Consider the following 18,600-nt stretch of genomic DNA (forward strand, 5'->3'; position numbering starts at 1 on the left):
CCTGGTTTTGGATTTTCCCCGTCAGTTTTGCCATTTCTGCATATTCCATCAGTTTCATCTGTCATTCTTCTTTTGTTCCTTCCACTCTGGGCTAGCAGCATTCTCCTGCCTATCCAAATGTGTTTTAGAACAGAACATTAAGCATGGACTTCTTGCTTTGAGTTGCTAGCAGGAAAATATAATGTTGATCCAAAAGGGACTGAACTATACATTGCCACCCCCCACACTGGTGAATCTCCATGGTGGGGGGAAAGCATTTATTTTGTGATGTTAGCAGAGTGGTGCAGATCTCCAAGCCACCCCTAAAGTTCTTCATTGGAAGCAAAGATAGGCACAGTTTTGCAAGTCATCCAGACTTGGGTTGATTTAGACTCCTGGCCAAAATGTTCTGGACTCCTAGTCCTAGATTCCAAGTCTTAGTGGACCTTCTCCAGAATCTTACCCAGTATGTTTAACGATTATGATACGCCAGGCAGATCTTGTCTGAGATCATTAAGCAGAGTTATCACAATTGAAGGGCTCTGGAGATGGTGTTGTGTGAGGATGGGTTTTATCTTCCATGCAAAAAGTAGTCTAGGAAGCATCCATTAAGATTTGACACCTTTTGAAAATTTGAGAATTGGTACATAAGCTTTAGATAAAATGACATTACAGAATTGGGATTCAGCGGTGGGTCTGATTACTGACAGTATTAAGTGTCGGTGTCCGAAAAGAAAGATGGATCTACTGCTTTCATAAGAGCTTGCATCTAGAATACATATAGAAGGTGGACTCATGCAAATTTTTGTGTTCCCTCCCCACACCAACCCCAGCTGGGAGCACAACCCCTGGACGGCATGTTCAGTTTCCTGTGGAGGTGGGATCCAGAGGAGGAGTTTCGTGTGTGTGGAGGAGACCATTCATGGAGAGATATTACAAGTAGAGGAGTGGAAATGCATGTATGCTCCCAAACCCAGGGTCATGCAAGCTTGCAACCTGTACGATTGCCCTAAATGGATCGCTTTAGAATGGTCACAGGTAAGCTCACAAAGAATTTAACCCTTAATTTTTTAAAAACAAAAAACTGATTGTTGTTGTCGTTTAGTTGTGTCCGACTCTTCGTGACCCCATGGACCAGAGCACGCCAGGCACTCCTATCTTCCACTGCCTCCTGCTGTTTGGTCAGACTCATGTTGGTAGCTTCGAGAACACTGTCCAACCATCTCATCCTCTGTTGTCCCCTTCTCCTTGTGCCCTCCATCTTTCCCAGCATCAGGGTCTTTTCTAGGGAGTCTTCTCTTCACATGAGGTGGCCAAAGTATCTGAGCCTCAGCTTCACGATCTGTCCTTCTAGTGAGCACTCAGGGCTGATTTCCTTAAGAATGGATAGGTTTGATCTTCTTGCAGTCCATGGGACTCTCAAGAAAACACTGTACGGGGATATAACTGTTGTCCTTGCACTAATGGAACACGTTGCTTAAAACTGTGTTGCACACACGCCACAGTTTCTTGGGATGGCAACATTACTTTTCCCCCTAGGGCTCTTGCTGTTGCAGCAGCAGTGCCAACTGCGTCTCTGCCCTGGATGAATCACATCATCCACAGTACCCCAGACCTAGTGTCATTTGTCACTGGGTGGCTGGATAGGTGTGGAATCCCAGCTGCCATCAAATCTGGCTGAGAATATTCAGCAAAATGGCTTTTCCCCCGCCAGAAGGGACAGAAGAAATATATAAGGGGGAGGGGAGCATCTTCTCCATCTAGATTGGCCTCTTTGAGGCAAGGAGGAGCCCAGACCAGTCTCAGATGGTAAAGCAGAGCAGATGGGAGCTGGTGATGATGATAGTTCACTTGGTCTATGAGCTAAGGGAACACTTGTTTATTTTTTGAGGCTGTTTTGGACCTGGTCCATGGCCATATTAGGGAATGAAAAGGAAAATATTGAAGATGGACCAACAATGGTAGCTTTTTTTTCTTTATTAAACTGTAAGTTATCTCACACTTACGTATGTATCCCGAAATGGCATTAGCAAGGCCAAGTTATATGATTTATTGGATCCTCCTCGTTGCTGCTGTTTCAGAGAATAATAAGGACTGATTTGGGTTAATTTGTTTCATATGCCTGTTTTCGTCCATACTCTGCCTTTGTTATACACTGGAGTGATTTGCAAGCCGCTCCGAGAATGGAGTTTTAAACTTCAAGGCAGTATATAGATTTTAAAGTAAATAATAATAATAAAATATAAACTATGTCTGTACATGTACTTCCGTTTAATGTATTAATCAGCTGAAGGCAGATGATGATAATAATTTGGGGGTGTTGTTTTTGTTTGCTACTGTGTTGTGCATTGTGTTTTTATATTGCGATCCTCAGATGAAGGGCGGTGGAGAAATTTAATATTTAATAAATAACACAATAATAATTTGACTGAACATCCTTGAATCGGTTGACAGCTCTGGGGTTTTGCTTTTATGTTGCTCTGTAGTGCACCGTGACGTGTGGGCGAGGGTTACGGTATCGAGTGGTGCTGTGCATTGATCACCGTGGGCAGCACACAGGCGGCTGCAATCCTCAGCTCAAGCTGCACATAAAAGAAGAATGTATCGTGCCGGTCCCCTGTTACAAGCCCAAAGGTAACTCTGATGCACCTACCTAAAGACACAGAGGGTTGTATCCAATGTAGCGATAGAATCACTTCGTGGTATGCTTGCTTCTCTGGCGAGATGTTGGGCACCAGCAGAACATTGTTGCACAAGAGAATGCACCAACCGGTTGGTGGTGGTTTTCTTGCACAACGGATTGTGCAACCTGTTATGCGATGTGTTTCAGCTAGCACAACTGTCACATTGGATTCCTCTGTTTTGCTACTCTGAAACTCACTCAACACAACCCCTTTCGCTAGCAGACAGATAACGTTGGATACAGCCGATAGGGTTAGATCCAAAGGAGCCAATGGAAGGAGAGCTGTTCTGGTAGAATAACTTCTTTTGCTAGTGGAAATGAACCTTTGGATCCAACCCATGGACAAGTGAAGAGCCACATAAGTACTTGGATATGTAATTTTGGGTATAGAATATTTCCTGCTTCTTATTCATTTCCTTCCTTCCTTCTTCCTTCCTTCCTTCCTTCCTTCCTTCCTTCCTTCCTTCCTTCCTCTCTCTCACTCATTGTTTCATTTTAATGTGTTTTTAATGTGTATTTACACATCCATGTAAATCGCCTTACAACTTTCCTGTGTGTGGAGCGATTCAGAAATGGAGTAAATCTAACCTGATGACTCACACACTCCTCATTTCCTGCTCATCTGCACACAGTATTCGCACGTCACACTTATCATTCACTGCATTCAGAAACTCAGAGGCCTAATCTAGACAAGCCAATGGATTCATAGCTGTCACTAGGCTGCACCTCCTTGCTGCGTCTCCCAGTAACACCTAGCGAAAAGAAGACATGTAGCTGTAACATGTACACCCTCAGCCTCCCTACTGCTAGTGGTGTAGTTTGTTGCCAGCCTCTTCTGCAGACCATAGAAACTGCATGTCACACATCTTCATTCCCTAGATGTTACACAAGGAAGCTGCAGGGGGGAGATGCAGGTCACTTCCCCACCAATAGCACAGAGCCCTTTATCTCCCTAGCCCTGGTATGCTTCTTGTTATTTCTGGTGTTGGGATGTTAATTAAAACCTCAGCATCTGAGCCAAGGATAAAGGGGCTCTCATTTCATTACACCTAAACCATAGCTCTCGTTGCAAATAGCGTTTAATATTTCAAAGACAGCACCCTGCATTTTGCTCAGTTTTTGTTTGTTTCTGGTGCAGACTTTGTCTGATTTGGAGGTAACCTTGTGAAAGCACGTTTTTCTTCTGTAAATTGACTTGCTTTGTGCTTTTACTTGATGCCATGCAGCCTAGGTTGTCTCTCTGTAACCAGATTATATTAATTTGGCTTTGACTGTGCAAGTGTGTGTGTGTGTGTGTGTGTGTTTGTGTATAGATGGGGAGAGAATTATTAGCTGAAGTAAAATGTTCCTAGCAACCTCTTCCAGAAGCTGGAGGACAAACTTGAGAGTTGGCAAAGTTATGAGGCTGTAGTAATCAGCGCTAAGTAGGGTGTGTGCCTGTTATTTTTTTTCTTCACTTATGATGTAATTTAAAACAGTGGGGTGAACAAATCTATAGTGTAACAAAACAGGGAGAAATAATTTCATTGTTTTGCTTAGCAGTTAACGGATTTTTCAACAGTGGTCCATTTCACACATAAGACTAAGCCAAACTATTGCTTAGCACAAATGAGAAAACATGTGGGTTCCCAAAGCAAAAATTATAGCCCCTGCACTCCTCCCCTGGAATAAACATTGGTTATAGCTGCAGTGAGACAAACCGTGAACCTGGGTTTGGATGTAAGGGTAAGTGAAACCATGGCTTAGCCCTGGGCAGTGTGGCAGCAGCAGGAGAAGAGAAGGAATTTGGTGGCTGGGAACTCACAGAGTTGCTTGTTTGTTGTAACCCATGGTTTGGCTTAGTGTTGGGTTCAAACTGAATCAATATTTAAATAAGATCAAAGAAGTCAAGGCGCTTCTCCTCATTGTGTAGAATTTAGAAAACAGTTTAGAAATCCATGTAGGTATAAACCACTGAGCCTATTGGGCTTGCTGATCGGAAGGTCGGCAGTTTGAATCCCCACGACAGGGTGAGCTCCTATTGCTCTGTCCCAGCTCCTGCCAATCTAGCAGTTCGAAAGCATGCCAGTGCAAGTAGATAAATAGGTACCACTACGGCGGGAAGGTAACTGGCATTTCCATGTGCTCTGGCTTCCATCACGGTGTTCCATTGTGCTAGAAGCGGTTTAGTCATGCTGGCCACATGACCCAGAAAGCTGTCTGTTACTCCTTTTTGTTTCTTAGTATTTTACTGATTTGTTCAGAAGTGCAAACATAAGAAAAAGAAATAAAATGAAGAATCAACGATATAAACCATAGAATGATGTTTTTCTCTGGTGTTTTTCTCCCCCTTGCTGAACCCTACCTACTCTCTCTTGTATCACAACTAATGGTGTTTTCCTTTTTTGTCCTGAAGAGGGCTCTGATTCCTGAGTGCACAGTCCCAGGTTGTTCAAAACAACGAGGTTTAAACCCAAGAGTTGCTGAAATGATATAAATAAATAGCCCATGCTTTGTGCATTTTCCTCTTCCAGAGAAACACCCCGTTGAAGCAAGACTCCCCTGGTTCAAGCAAGCGCACGAAATGGAGGAGACCAGAGCAGTCTCCGAAGAACCGACGTAAGTTTGCCATGCCTCTCTCTTTCCTTCTGTCTCACCCGCTCTCTTTCTCTTTAAGGCAGAGAAGAGGCCGCTGATGCATTTTCCCGACTGTTTGTAAAGACTGGCCTCCCTTGCCAAGTCATCTGGCGTTTGGATTTTCCTGGGCTGGGTCTGTCTTTGCAAGTCAGTTCTCAGATTCTTCCAAACAGTTCTCCTTGAGTGACGCAAAAGCAGCTGGAGCCAAGAAAGTATTTAAATTATATGTTTCGGAAGTGCTATCAAGGTTTCCCAGCTATACAAATTCCTGTCCTCCAGAAGGCACTTGCTTGGGAGAGTTGAGTTCCAAAACGGCTCTCCTGATGGCAACCAGAAATTTTTGCAAGCAGTGGGGATGCAGCCAAGAAGAAGGGCATTCGTACCCAACATCTGTGTTCATGGGGCAATCCCCGGTGGTCCAAGTTTTCTCTCTCTGGTTCTTCCCTGAATAGATCGAGGGCATCTCAGTTAGAATTGTAGGAACAAGAAACAGTGTTCAGGTCTTGAGTGAGCTTGCCCAGAGCAGAGGTGTTTTGACCCATTTGGCCGCTCCAGGGGAGGTTGAATGTAACCATGGTTATACCTGCCTTAGGGCTTTTCCAGACTGTTGCTATTTTTGAGCAGGATTCAATCACTTACTCGCAAATTCAGGTCATCAGATTGGGAGGACTTGCACAACAAACTCACTTCCCAAAACATCACAAGTAGTGAAAGTGATGGGGAAATGTATTAGAAAGCATGGGGCAACAATTGCTTAGATGCAACGTCATCTACCCTTGCCTGCAAACAAATCAGAATGAATGTTTGCTGAACAGGTCATCTGGAAGCACCATTAGTTACTTCTAGACTGGTTTACTCCAGTATGCTTGACCTAGAGCAGCCTGACCTAGAGCTGCTCCAGTATGCTTGACCTAGAGCTGAGAGCCAGTGTGGTGTAGTGGTTAAGAGCGGTAGTCTCGTAATCTGGGGAACCAGGTTCGTATCTCCACTTCTCCACATGCAGCTGCTGGGTGACCTTGGGCTAGTCACACTTCTCTGAAGTCTCTCAGCCCCACTCACCTCACAGAGTGTTTGTTGTGGGGGAGGAAGGGAAAGGAGAATGTTAGCCGCTTTGCGACTCCTTCGGGTAGCGATAAAGCGGGATATCAAATCCAAACTCTCTCTCTCTTTTCAAGAGTCTTTGGAAGTCCCATTGGTCCAGAATGCTTTTTCCTTTATTTAGATGGAGGATAGTGAGTGTATGTAGAATACCGTACAAATGTCCTTCCAAGGACCACACTTCTGTATTCTCGAACTCTTTCTCTTGTTCTCGTTGATGTGAGCCACTAGGGACGACAGTAATTGCTTGGAAAGAAGGGAAATACATTAAATAAACAAACAACTCCTGAGCAAAGAGGCATCTCCATTGCCTTCAATTAAGGGACTGCACTGGGTACATATCCCATTCACACCACCAGATTGGGACCCTTTTACATCTATGGGATTGTACTTCACCGCGATGAATGGAGAAGAAGCCCTTGCAAACATGCACATCGGAGATTTCTGTCTGCAAGAAATCACTGGCTTGGAAAAACTGACCGTATGAGATTTTTAGGCATGCCCTTGTAGCATTCTGCATGTCTACCAAATTATATTCTGCATTAAAAGTAAAATACGGAACTGCCAGAAAATTCAAATGAGATGAATATTCTTCCTCTGCGCATTTAAGTGAAGTCAGCGTTCTTTCTGCACATTTCAGAGCACAGTAACCAAGTGTTGTAGGATGGATGAGGCTAGATGGCCCCTTTGTTTTTTCTTCGTTTGTCCTGTTTGATCTTGGCAAGTGTGTGTATACTGGTGGACACCAACCTGACTCAAACCCGAAATTGCCTCCTGAGCTGGTGTTATAGATCCTGCACATTTATACTGCCATACTGCCTTCTGTTAAGAAACAGACCAGTATGAAGTCACTGAGTTGGAATTCCTTTGCAGATTTCAATAGAAACTGGGAGTGAGTGACCTTCTCACTACAGAAAGGAATTGTCCCTCTTTAGGGCTGAGACAAAATCAGACACACACCAGTTTGCCACCCCATTTGTGGCAAATGATTTATTGGGGATGCGAAATGCTTTAAAGGGGGCTTGTCATTGGCAGTGATGGCAGTTCCTCTTTTTTGATAGAGTTCTCAGTGACTGGAGACTATCATTGCCTTACTCCCCAAAGCCCCTGGAATTATTAAGGATGTTGGAGAAGTCCAATGGCAACAGAAAATGAGGCGTAGATTGCTGCAGTTTGTGTAGTCAGGAGCAGAAATCACTCAAGCAAATATGATCAGCGAATATGTTCAGTCTCTTAAAAAAATATCCACAAACGATACGTAATTCATGATTTTTTAAAAACAGTGTTTCGACATTTCCTTTACATTGGAAGGAAAATGAGTTATGCCGACCGTTACATACGTAGCTTATGTTAAATAGCATACAACAAGACAAATGATGTAGCATTTCGGCAGAAACCGATCTGCAGCTGCATGAAAACACTGCTAATGGATGGTTAGAATGGACAGAAAGAGCATACTACCTTCTTATGTCCCTAGGAATTTTGCCTTGTCTTGAGCCCTTATAATAACTGAGATTAAATGCTCCTTCCCCTTTAGAGTGCATTAACCTTTGATTTTTGCAATTGACATGCAGCTCACAGTCCTGCAGATCCAGACACAGTGAGGCATGTGGGGGTGCATGGAAGGCAAACAAAAACAGGAGATATGTGTTGGGTCCAAATTAGGCCACAATTTTATTGATTAAAGACAAAACAAGTTTGGTGTGGCCATTGGGCATGTGTTGGCTGATGACTAGATGGTGTTTGCCAAGTTTAGGTGCCCCCTGCGGCGTGGACAGCATCCGGGGAACCCCCAGTTGATCACTGGCAGAGGGCACTGTGGTACCTGATCTGGGTATCTGGACAGGAAGTTCTGCCCTCTGAGATCCCTTAAGGGGATCCACCTATGGAATGGGATGGGAGAGGCCCCTTCTTCTACCCATTCCCACTGACGGTCCAGCCCAATGCCTCTTCCGTCACAAAGTTGTGACGATTGCTATGAGGTAGGAAAAGAAAACAAAACCACAGATCCAGCCAATCCGTTTGCAAGGAAAATTCCTTGCTGGACCTGAAAACAGCGACCAATAAATATCCATAGACAGGGCTGTCACCATCCCTCTGGACAGCCCTCGAACCATAGCAGCATAGGGAGAGTGGGAGGGAATGCCAGCGTGAACTTGTGGCTTAAGACCAGGTTTGCAGTTTCCCTTGGTAAATTTCAACCCCTTCTTTAACAATGGCTATATCCTTCAACAAAAGCCACAACGTGAAAATCTTAGTCCCTGGTTCATTGCTTTTTATTTTATTTTAACTGCCCATTGTGCCTTCACACCTTAGCTTGAGTTCGGAACAAGTAAGGGAAATGTGAACACAGCTGTGTGTCAAAAACCCGCAAATTGAGATGTACCAAGACAACATCTGGAAGAGAAATACTTTTGCCCCTGTGGTCAAGTGTGTGTGCGTGTGTGTGCGCGCGCGCGCGTGTGTGTGTAGAAAAGAGTGTTGAATTATGCATAATGGTGGTTCTAAAGTTTTTTGGGTTTTTTAATGTATATTACAAAAATGGTGTGTGTGTGTTTTAAAAAAGACTGTTTGGAACACTAAGCCAAGAAAAATGGAGGTATAACCTTTCTAGTTCTTTCTGGTGGAATGTGATGATAGTTGATACCCATCATTATTGTAAATGTGTTTCCCTGGAGCCTTCTTTATTTACAGGGGGATTTTCAATAAGCCTTCCAAAAAAAGATTCCACATCCTTTTTCTTTTAATAATCTTAAAAGAAATAAGAGAGCTTTACAACTTTTTCCCCTTTCTTAATCATAACTTTGAGAAACAGGCCAAGCTTAGAAGCTGATAGCTTTGTGAAGAGGTAGGGCTGGGTTGGAGTTATTACATTGGGGCTATTCGGACGCATTCTATGTACACATACACCCCATACAGATTTACTGAAATCATTCTTGGTGGTCTCCTTCATCCTCCAACAGGAGAATTTCACTACACATCAGTTGCCCGTATGTGGTAAAATTGCACTCGTCATGGTCCTCTGTGCGCCAGTTGCAGTTTAGTCCTGCTGGGCGCATGACCCAGAAAGCTGTCTGTGGACAAACGCCGGCTCCCTCAGCCTGAAAGTGAGATGAGCGCCACAACCCCATAGTCACCTTTGACTGGACTTAACCATCCAGGGGTCCTTTACCTTAAAATGGGAATCTGTAGGGGCTCTCTCACACATACACACAAAGAGAAACAAAGTGAGATCAGGAATGGGTCTGAGACTGTCCTGTACCCCACCCACTTCCCTCATTGTGGGGAAAGCATAAGATATGAGTCAGGGAATCCTGTTTGCTTGAACGTGAAATCTCCCAGCTCAATAGCTTACAGCGATGGAATCTGGGGAGGAAGCTCATCAGCTTAAGGCCTTATCTTAGTCTCTCTTGACCGCCAAGCCACATGAACGGGCCACAGAAAAGTCGCCCTGTGTTTTCTATTCATTACGCTGCATGACATTTGATGAGAAATACCACTATCACGTCCTTGCTCCTACTGTTCTTTACAAGCACACCACAGATCACATGGACCACTGGCAGTCCATGGATGAGTTTGGGAACCCTTATGTTAGAACACCTGGAGCTAAGTTGAAATTTCTTGAAATAAGTTTTTCTGAGAAAATATTTGAGAATTTGTTTATTTCCAGTATATACAGACTGCATTTCACCATAGATGACCAGTTTACATAACATACAGAGAGCAGTTTACATAACAATCAGTAAAATAATCTGTGAATCGAAATATTACTTTGCTTCTTCACTCCCTCCCTCCTTGAAAAAAGAGGGCCATTTTGCAGAACGTTCTCCAAATATTCTCTACCGTTTTTGCCTGACAGTGCCCTTGGGTGATGCTAGGGCTGGGGCATTGTGGGGGAAACAAAATGGCTGCCAGACTGTCAATTCTGCCACTGCTATTGCAGCAGCAAAAGGACAAACAAACAAAAACCTCAGGAGAAAAGAAAGAAGTGGTGCCATTTCCACAGCTGACAGAAAACCCTGCCTCCAAGAAACTGTTCTAGAATTTACTCTTCCACCAGGGAATAGTTGGCAGAACTTTATTCCCAGCTTTTCTGCGTGAAAAAAAAAATTGAAGTAGGGGTTTGAGGGGGCCACTTTCACCCAACTTTACATTTCATCCTACAAAATGCAGCTACCAACTTCAAAAAATCACATGATTTGATTTAGCCAATGGCAACCCTAGGTTGCTTGTTCCACAGGTTTGCTTGTTGTTGTGTTACAATAAATAAATAGAACTTGGAGTTGGGGCTCTATGAAATCCCAGACACTAAATATGCAACAGGAAAACCTCAATTACAACATAGACCTGCTGTGTCGAGGAAAAAATGCTTAGAATTCTCTGACTGTAAATGAATTTGTTCTGTGGTTCAGACTTTCAAACAAAAATGCAAAGCTTCAAAGGAATTCATCATACATTATTTTTGGACCCTCTTATGCGTTCCGCCTGCCTTGTATACGGAGTGAATTCTGAACTGCTGGTGTACTGCTGTCAACACATTTTCTCTCTCCTCAAGCTTTGTCAAATATTTGCGTTGGTTAAGGCATTGCGGTGCACTGCTTAATGACAAAAAGCTAAGAGAATATTATTCTTGGTTTAGATAAGCAATGGTTCAGAAATTCTCTTTGTCCTGTCCATTTGTCTCCTTTCTCTTCTCTTGGTCTTACCTCCTTTCTGCATCCCAAGTGGTTGATATTGGGCCCTGGTTGCCAGGATTCCCAAGCTCTTTCTTTAACCTACGTCCTTTCTGTGTGGACGTAGGGAAAGGATGCAGGGCTCTGAACAAGCATGGGCATCCTTGCGTTGCCTGGAAATCTCTAAGTACCACGCCCCTGAATCAGTATAATACCTAGCAAGGGTGGTTGTGTACAACAGCACCTATGTATATGTAAACATATGCTGCAGTTTGGGAAGAATCCTTGCATCTAGCACAGGGTTTGGGAACCTTGTCTAGCTGGTGTGATCCTTATCTCCCCAGTCCTGGAGAGCAAATTTGACAGTTGACTGCCCATCTGCGAGTCATCTGGTGTCATAGTGATGTCAGGTTACACTGCACTTTGAAGCCCCAGTTATTGGGACTTCAAAGTGCAGCTCAGGGCTGTTTGAAAGCCCTTTTGCAAACAGCCCTTTCTGCTCTTAGATCCTCTGAAAACCTGAAGCTTAAAGAGCAGTGCACAGCTGTTTGCAAAAGGGCTTTCAAATAGCCCCACACTGGCCTTTGGCTGCAAGTGCCTATTTCTAGCAGGAGAACAGGAACACATAGCCAAACTGAGGACTGATCCCTCCATGCACCAGCTGGTGAACAGAGGGTTCACTTGTGCTGACTGCTTGGGGTCTGCTTCACAAGTGCATTCCCCACAGGAAATGCATTGGCTAAGCAGCCGCCAGCAAAATTGACCTTTGCTCTTCCGGCCATCAGCTGATGTCACCTAGTGATGTCAGCTGATGGACAGGGGTTACGCTTTGGAGGAAATGGCCTTGTAGGCCCACATTGAACCCCTGGCCCATAGGCCCAAAGTTCCTCACCCCTGTTCTAGCACCTGTAGCTGTTTGTGGAATTAGCCTTGCAGGATAGGGTTTGTCTGTCCAAACAGGTGGTCTGTACAGGCAGTTTTGTCAGGCAGTCTTCTGTTTGTGAGCCTAGGAACTGAATATAGAACCCTTTGTCTTCTCTCCCCTCCCTCCCTCCCCCCGCCCCATGACTTACTTATTACATATCTATACCTCATTTCTGCCATGAAGCTCAAGGATGAAGACAATATGGTGTCCCATCCAGGCTGTGGACAGAATCTGGGCTGCTTAGCTTCAGCAAGGTTGTAGCATCATGTACCATGTCCTACAAACCTTGTGAAAACTTTAGGCAAGGGCTGGCTGTTTGGTGGGTGCCTGTTCTGAGAACCTCACCAGTAACGTTCCTCCACCTCTCTATGGCAGAAAACAAATTGTGCATCAGTGCCTGTGGGTGGAATCCATCAAACCCTGTCACTGCACAACTTCCATCCATTCACAGAACACTCGTGCAATGTGAATGTCATTGAAAGGAATGATGGATGGAGTCCTCTTGTAAATAACGTTCACATTTATCTAAACCTGTGGCAGTCTACATATTTGGGATGTCTTCCCAGCCATTGCGAGATAACCGCAATGTGTGTTTGTGTGCATTAACTGCGTTTAGCCGGGATAATTCTCTCCTCTTTCGATATATAATCAGAATTTTGTCAAAGACTTTTGAGACCTTCACACTGATGGAAGAAACAGTAGGTACTCGATTACTTTTAAATTTTCAACAAGCAAGGTACATAGGTTCCCTTCTCAGCTTTGCAAATGTGCCTGCAACAATTACTTTTGATCTTACATATATGTGTACATGCAAGGAATTCAAGGGATGTCTTACTGAGCTTTCAGATCAGGAATCTTAATGGCAAAGCTAGACATTAAAGGGAGGCACAAAATGCCCAACTCCATGTTTGCCTTGTAACACTAATGTGTGACCATTTATAAAACATTAGAATTTGAATATTCATTTATGTTTATTGGTACAGCATTTATACCCTGCCCTTTAGCCAAAAAAGGATATCCAAGTGGTACTCACACACACCCAGTTCTGAGGTTGCTTCTGTCCTCAGGCTCACAATCTAAAAGGACATGACACATAAGGAAAAATGGATGAGAGGGAGGAGGGAAAAGCAAGCTCAAACCCAAGTTCTTTAATGCCCCATCCACACTATGAAATTAAAGCAGTATCATGCCTCTTTAAATACATGTGGCTTCCCCCAGGGTGTAGAGTGACGAGAGTCTGTGGCAGTTTTCCATGTCCACTGGCAGAAGAAAACTGAATCTCTTTTGTCATTGATTCAGATAAATAAAGGGAAATGTTTCATAGTTCCGTTGTTATTGTCCCGATTTCTTACGCTGTGGTTTCATTGCAGGTTTATCCCCGAGCCATGGTCCCCTTGCAGCGCTTCTTGCGGCCGTGGTGTTCAGACGCGTGATGTGAAGTGCCGTATTTATCTCGCATTTACTCAGACGGAGGTGGAGCTGCCGGACGAAGAGTGCGAAGACACCAAACCGGTGACTGAGCGCAGTTGCCACTTGGAGTCATGCGATGGTGACCCTGTCCCATTTGTCCCGGAACCTCCACCTTCGGAAGATGCTGCGGACGTTGTCTATGGCTGGGAATACATTGGCTTCACTCCCTGCTCTGCTACATGTACTGGAGGTATTATTGTCTGTCTATGAATGTCAAAAAGATCTTTTTCAAACGTTACAAACAATTGTGCAGGTTGCAAGAAGTGCAAAGCATGACGAACCAGTTCTCCATGAATGTAACACTTTCTGTGGAACAACCCCTGTTCCCCCTGTCCCTCGATGTATAGAAATCTGGAGCATTGCTCAGCGGTAGAGCACATGCTTTTGCATGAAGGAGGTTCCAGGTTCAATCCCAGCATCTGCAGGTAGGACTGGGGGAAAGACCCTTGTCTTGAATTCTGGAGAGCCAGTGTCAACAACATTGAGCTAGATACATCAGTGGTCTTATTTATACTGGGGCAGAGTCTTATGTGTTCCAGAAAAGCACTGTAGCTTGGAGGTAAAACACTTGTTTTGCATGCGGAAGATGCCAGGTTCAGTCCATGGGAGGTTCAGCGGGTGGCAAAGTGGGACTAGGCCTTTTCAGCAGTACCCCTTGTGTATGGAATGTTCTCCCCAGGGAAGCATAGCTGTTTTGAACTCAAGGCAAGTCGTTTTATTAGGGTCAATGACCAGGATCGAAACAAAAAACACCAATTACAAAATTTAAAAGCTCAAGGCAAAGTAAAACAATATAGAATCACATGTAAAGTAATATAAAACCATGTAAGGTAAAAAAAAAAAAGGTAAAGGACCCCTGGACGGTTAAGTCCAGCCAAAGGCGACTAGAGGGTTGCGGCACTCATCTCGTTTTCAGACCGAGGGAGTTTGTGTTTGTCCACAGACAGCTTTCCAGGTCATGTGGCCAGCATGACTAAACCACTTCTGGCACAATGGGACATCGTGACAGAAGCCAGAGTGCATGGAAATGCCGTTTACCTTCCCGCCGCAGCGTTACCTATTTATCCACTTGCACTGGTGTGCTTTCGAACTGCTAGGTTGGCAGGAGCTGGGACAGAGCAACGGGAGCTCACCGTGTTGCGGGGATTCGAATCGCCGACCTTCTGATTGGCAAGCCCAAGAGGCTCAGTGGTTTAGACCACAGCGCCACCTGCATCCCTCTGGGTGGTCATTTATCTGTCAGAAAGGAAACCTTTCTGACATAGGAGTGTCCATCGATCGATATGTTGTACTAACCCTGGGTGCTAGTCATTGTCCGTCGTATTGTAATAGCTGCTGCACAAAATTTGGCCGCCTTGTGTGTTATATCAGGATTGTTATCTAGGAGCAACTTTTGGTGCATCAGGCAAAGACTTATTTTCTCCTTGGGCTTTCTTTGGCCCTTAATTCAAAGAGTGGCAATGTGGGGGTTTTTTTGTCCTGCATTAAAACAATAATCATTATTGGATGTTCTTAAGTCACTTTGTAAATAATAATACCAATAATATTCCTGACATCCCCATGTAGAGGTGGGGAGGATTCCTTTCTGAGACCCTGAAGAGCCACTGACTTATAGGCAGGGTGAGCCAATGAACTGACTCTGTATAAGGCAACCCCCAAGTGAATTTCAAAAGTAGTTTACTATATTGACCTGAAGATGTGCTGTTTCCAAAATAAAAAGCAAGAAAACAATCCACGGGGGGGTGGTGCAAAGCCCATAAGCAACCATGACTTCCAGCCTCATTTCATGGATGTTTTAAAGAACCAGGAATTTAAATTAACAGACAGTTAAGTAGGTGAAAGGAAAAGACAGGTGTGCTTGAAAAAATTCAATTTGAATTTTGTGTATATGTTATTGCTCAGTTGGAGCGTGGGGCTGATAACGCCAAGGTTGCAGGTTTTATCCCTGTACAGCTGCATATTCCTTGCACTGCAAGGAGTTGATCCTCAGTGTCCCTTTCAACTCTACAATTCTATGATTTTGGTTAATGTTGACATTTACCAGTAATTATTGTGGTTGTGCAAGGACCAGCTGGAAATGATATATAGTGTATGTGATACAAGGCTTGGTTTTGGGCCTTACAGTCATTGTGTGACAAGTGTAAATGATGGAAGTGAGGATGACATTACATGCTGGATGGTAAGCCCAATTTTTTATTAATTGGGAAACTGGAGTGTTATATTAATAATGTTCATATTTTTAAGAGGACCTATGGCAGGCTTCCTCAACCTCGGCCCTCCAGATGTTTTGAGACTACACTTCTCATCATCCCTGACCACTGGTCCTGCTAGCTAGGTATCATGGGAGTTGTAGGCCAAAAACATCTGGAGGGTTGAGGTTGAGGAAGCCTGATCTATGGCCAGGCACAAAGGGAAGCTCTCTAAACAGACGCCACCGAAGAAAACTCTCTGGAATCAAAAATAGTTTGGCAGGCCACTTGGAGTGCAGCTTTTGCAATCGGTGTGTTTCAACGATAGCATTTTTGTTTATGTGAGCTAATACGCTAGGTTTCTAGGTGAATGTTGTAAAGCCATACAAGATTAGCTGTTATGGCATATCCTATTGGCTATCAACCATAGATCGTATTTTGATAGAGTTTTAAATCCTTGCATGCATACGTTAAAAATACATATTAAGCTCACCTAGACCTTGATTTCATTTATCCTCATTTAGTGTTCGGTCAGGGATTACGCTCTCCAAAATTGGTTTTCTGTGTATGTATCTGTGTGCCATGTGTGTGTGGAAACACACTTGAAGAAAACTAAAAACAAGCAGAAAAGCAGCCCTTGATCCTCTGAGAAAATGTGTAATGGAGTGAAATGCGCAGGCCAAAAAGGAGTCAGGCCAGCAGTTTATCTAATCCAGCACTGACCTTCTAGAGGCTCTCTAGGGACTCGGCATTCTTTACTCAGCCTCACTACCTGAGGTTCCATTAACTGGAGATACCTGGGGATTGACCCCTATAGATGCAAAACATGCACAGTGCCCCTAAGCTACAGCTCTTTGAAATATATAATCGGCTTGCTCCGATGATCATGCTAAGTGCGTTTTGCTGTTTTCGAGAAGCGTTGCTGCAGTATTGATGGCACAACATCAAGTGTGGTTGATTTGTTAATGAAGGACAAGGCATCCCTGCCAAAATCTCTTTCCCAAATTGCGGCTTGGGTTGTTCCCTTCGTATGCCATGGGTAATGTCCAGTTCTGACATAATACAATTTTGAATGATTGGGGACAGATGGAAGTGGTTGAGATCCCATTATAAAAATCACTTGTCACTCATATCTAGGAACAAAAACCCTCGCCCATGCTCTAACCAATTACGGAAAGTCATAAAACACACACTACTAACCTGCCCAGGGTGGGGGATGGACATATTCCAGTCCTGAGTTTTTCCACGGAGTCAGCTAAAAATAAAAACAGGCCTTTTTAGTAACCAACAGAGTGTTGAGAAAAGCCTTCATGATGAATTAGGAGAAGAGGTATTTATGGCAGTAATTGTCTAGCTGTTGTACAGGTTTTTGTTTTTTTTTTAAAGGAATAAAACTCGGGTTTTAATATATCCTACCTACACAAATAACAAGGCTCTGGATTTTTATTAGGAAATGCAGTGAAAGTACAAAGGTGCTTGAAACCTTGCAAATCTTTTAACAAAAGAGAAATATTAAGCTGTCTTGAAATCAGATTTGTAGCCCCTCTGAAGCCTCTAGGGGAACATGCATTGAGAAGGAAGGAAACAGGTTCCCTGAACTATGACCATTTTCGGTCTTGCGTATCACATTAGAAACCCCCCACTCCCCACCATTCCTCATAGTACCAGTGAAACCTCAGTACCAAAATGAACTCCAGCGCATTTCATTCAGTATGACAGTGGTAATGACTTCTTGTTTTATTGGGCTGTACATAGATGAGATTTCCAAGGCAACTTTACAGCCTGTGGAACGAACTGTGCCCTTGGTTCTCTGGCAGGGCTTTGTATATAATAAGATGAGGTTCACAACTCCAGATACTGTTCGAAACGTTCAGGTCAAGAGACTCGCTGCTCAAGGCCATGTCAGATATTCTGGTGACAGGGCTGTGCTCTAATCACAGAGAAAGCCAAAAACGAGGGACTCTGTTTTAGGACGTGGCCTTATTGGCTTGTCTAGCTTGGCGTTGCCTCAGTGCTCCAGGGTTTCAGATTAAAGGTGGGCAGTTGTGGTTTAATTATCATATAATATTGACTGGATGCCCTCAGCGGAAGGATTCAAGAATTCTGGATTGGAGTTATTGTATATTGGCAGAGGTACCAGCATGTTGAGAGATGGAGCGAGATTACGGAGGGGAATTCCGGATGTCTGCCTGGGGCTAATGGCGTCTCTTTGTTTGGGATGTGGCAAATTATGGCTCCTGTGAGCAGAAACTGAAAATGGAATTGCTGGACTGTGGAAAACCTTAAGAGAAAACATTTCATACAGAACTAAGAAGGCGAAAGTTGAACAGACCAGTGGTTGTGAAAGTAAATTAAATGAATATTATCTGATTAGCATTGGAATGGCTTATTGATTAATTAAGAAATGCAATGTGATATTAGATGATCAGCTCTTTGTGAAATTCAGAGCATGGGAAGTCACTCAAAGATATAAAATTCGGCATTTATATTTGGCTTTTTTAAATTATAATTTGGAATGTTTGTAATGTGGTTTGTATTGGATTATTAAATTGGGAAACTTAATAAATATTATATTTAAAAAAGTTGGGCACTTGTTTCCATCCATATCTGGAGATGCCAGGGATCTAAGGTGGACAGTAGTCTGGACACTGGTCTCTAGATCCCATTTGTGGCATATGCAGAAGACAGCTCTGGTTCGTTTGACCCTTTAATTAGTTCTCTTTTTTTACCTCCTATAAAAACTATGCAGGACACTCTCTGTTTAAAGAATAAATAACTTTCTACTTAGTGTACTTGCAGTTGCAGATTAAATATACAATGCAGATAGATGTTTCTGAAGTTGCTAAAACATCTTACATAGATTAAACTGCTGCAGACTAACTAACTTGTAACTAGCCTTTATTGGCGTAAGTTAAAACAGTAAAATCATAAAATCATCCAAATACATTGATAATCCAAACACATGCA

General features: G+C 43.5%; 1 protein-coding gene across 2 annotated transcripts in view; it reads left to right on the forward strand.

Moving 5' to 3' along the window:
• ADAMTSL3 (ADAMTS like 3) overlaps positions 1–18,600 on the forward strand; it is a 278,004-nt gene that overhangs the window by 199,194 nt on the left and 60,210 nt on the right. For both annotated transcript variants that reach the window (XM_081171011.1, XM_081171012.1), the window contains exons 12-15: positions 813–1,017; positions 2,466–2,613; positions 5,176–5,260; positions 13,345–13,634. In XM_081171011.1, the coding sequence (XP_081027137.1) occupies positions 813–1,017; positions 2,466–2,613; positions 5,176–5,260; positions 13,345–13,634 (728 nt within the window). The remainder of the gene's footprint in view (positions 1–812; positions 1,018–2,465; positions 2,614–5,175; positions 5,261–13,344; positions 13,635–18,600) is intronic.

The sequence above is a fragment of the Podarcis bocagei genome (genome assembly GCF_964188305.1).
Source record: "Podarcis bocagei genome assembly, chromosome: 14".
NCBI classification, from domain to species: Eukaryota; Metazoa; Chordata; class Lepidosauria; order Squamata; family Lacertidae; genus Podarcis; species Podarcis bocagei.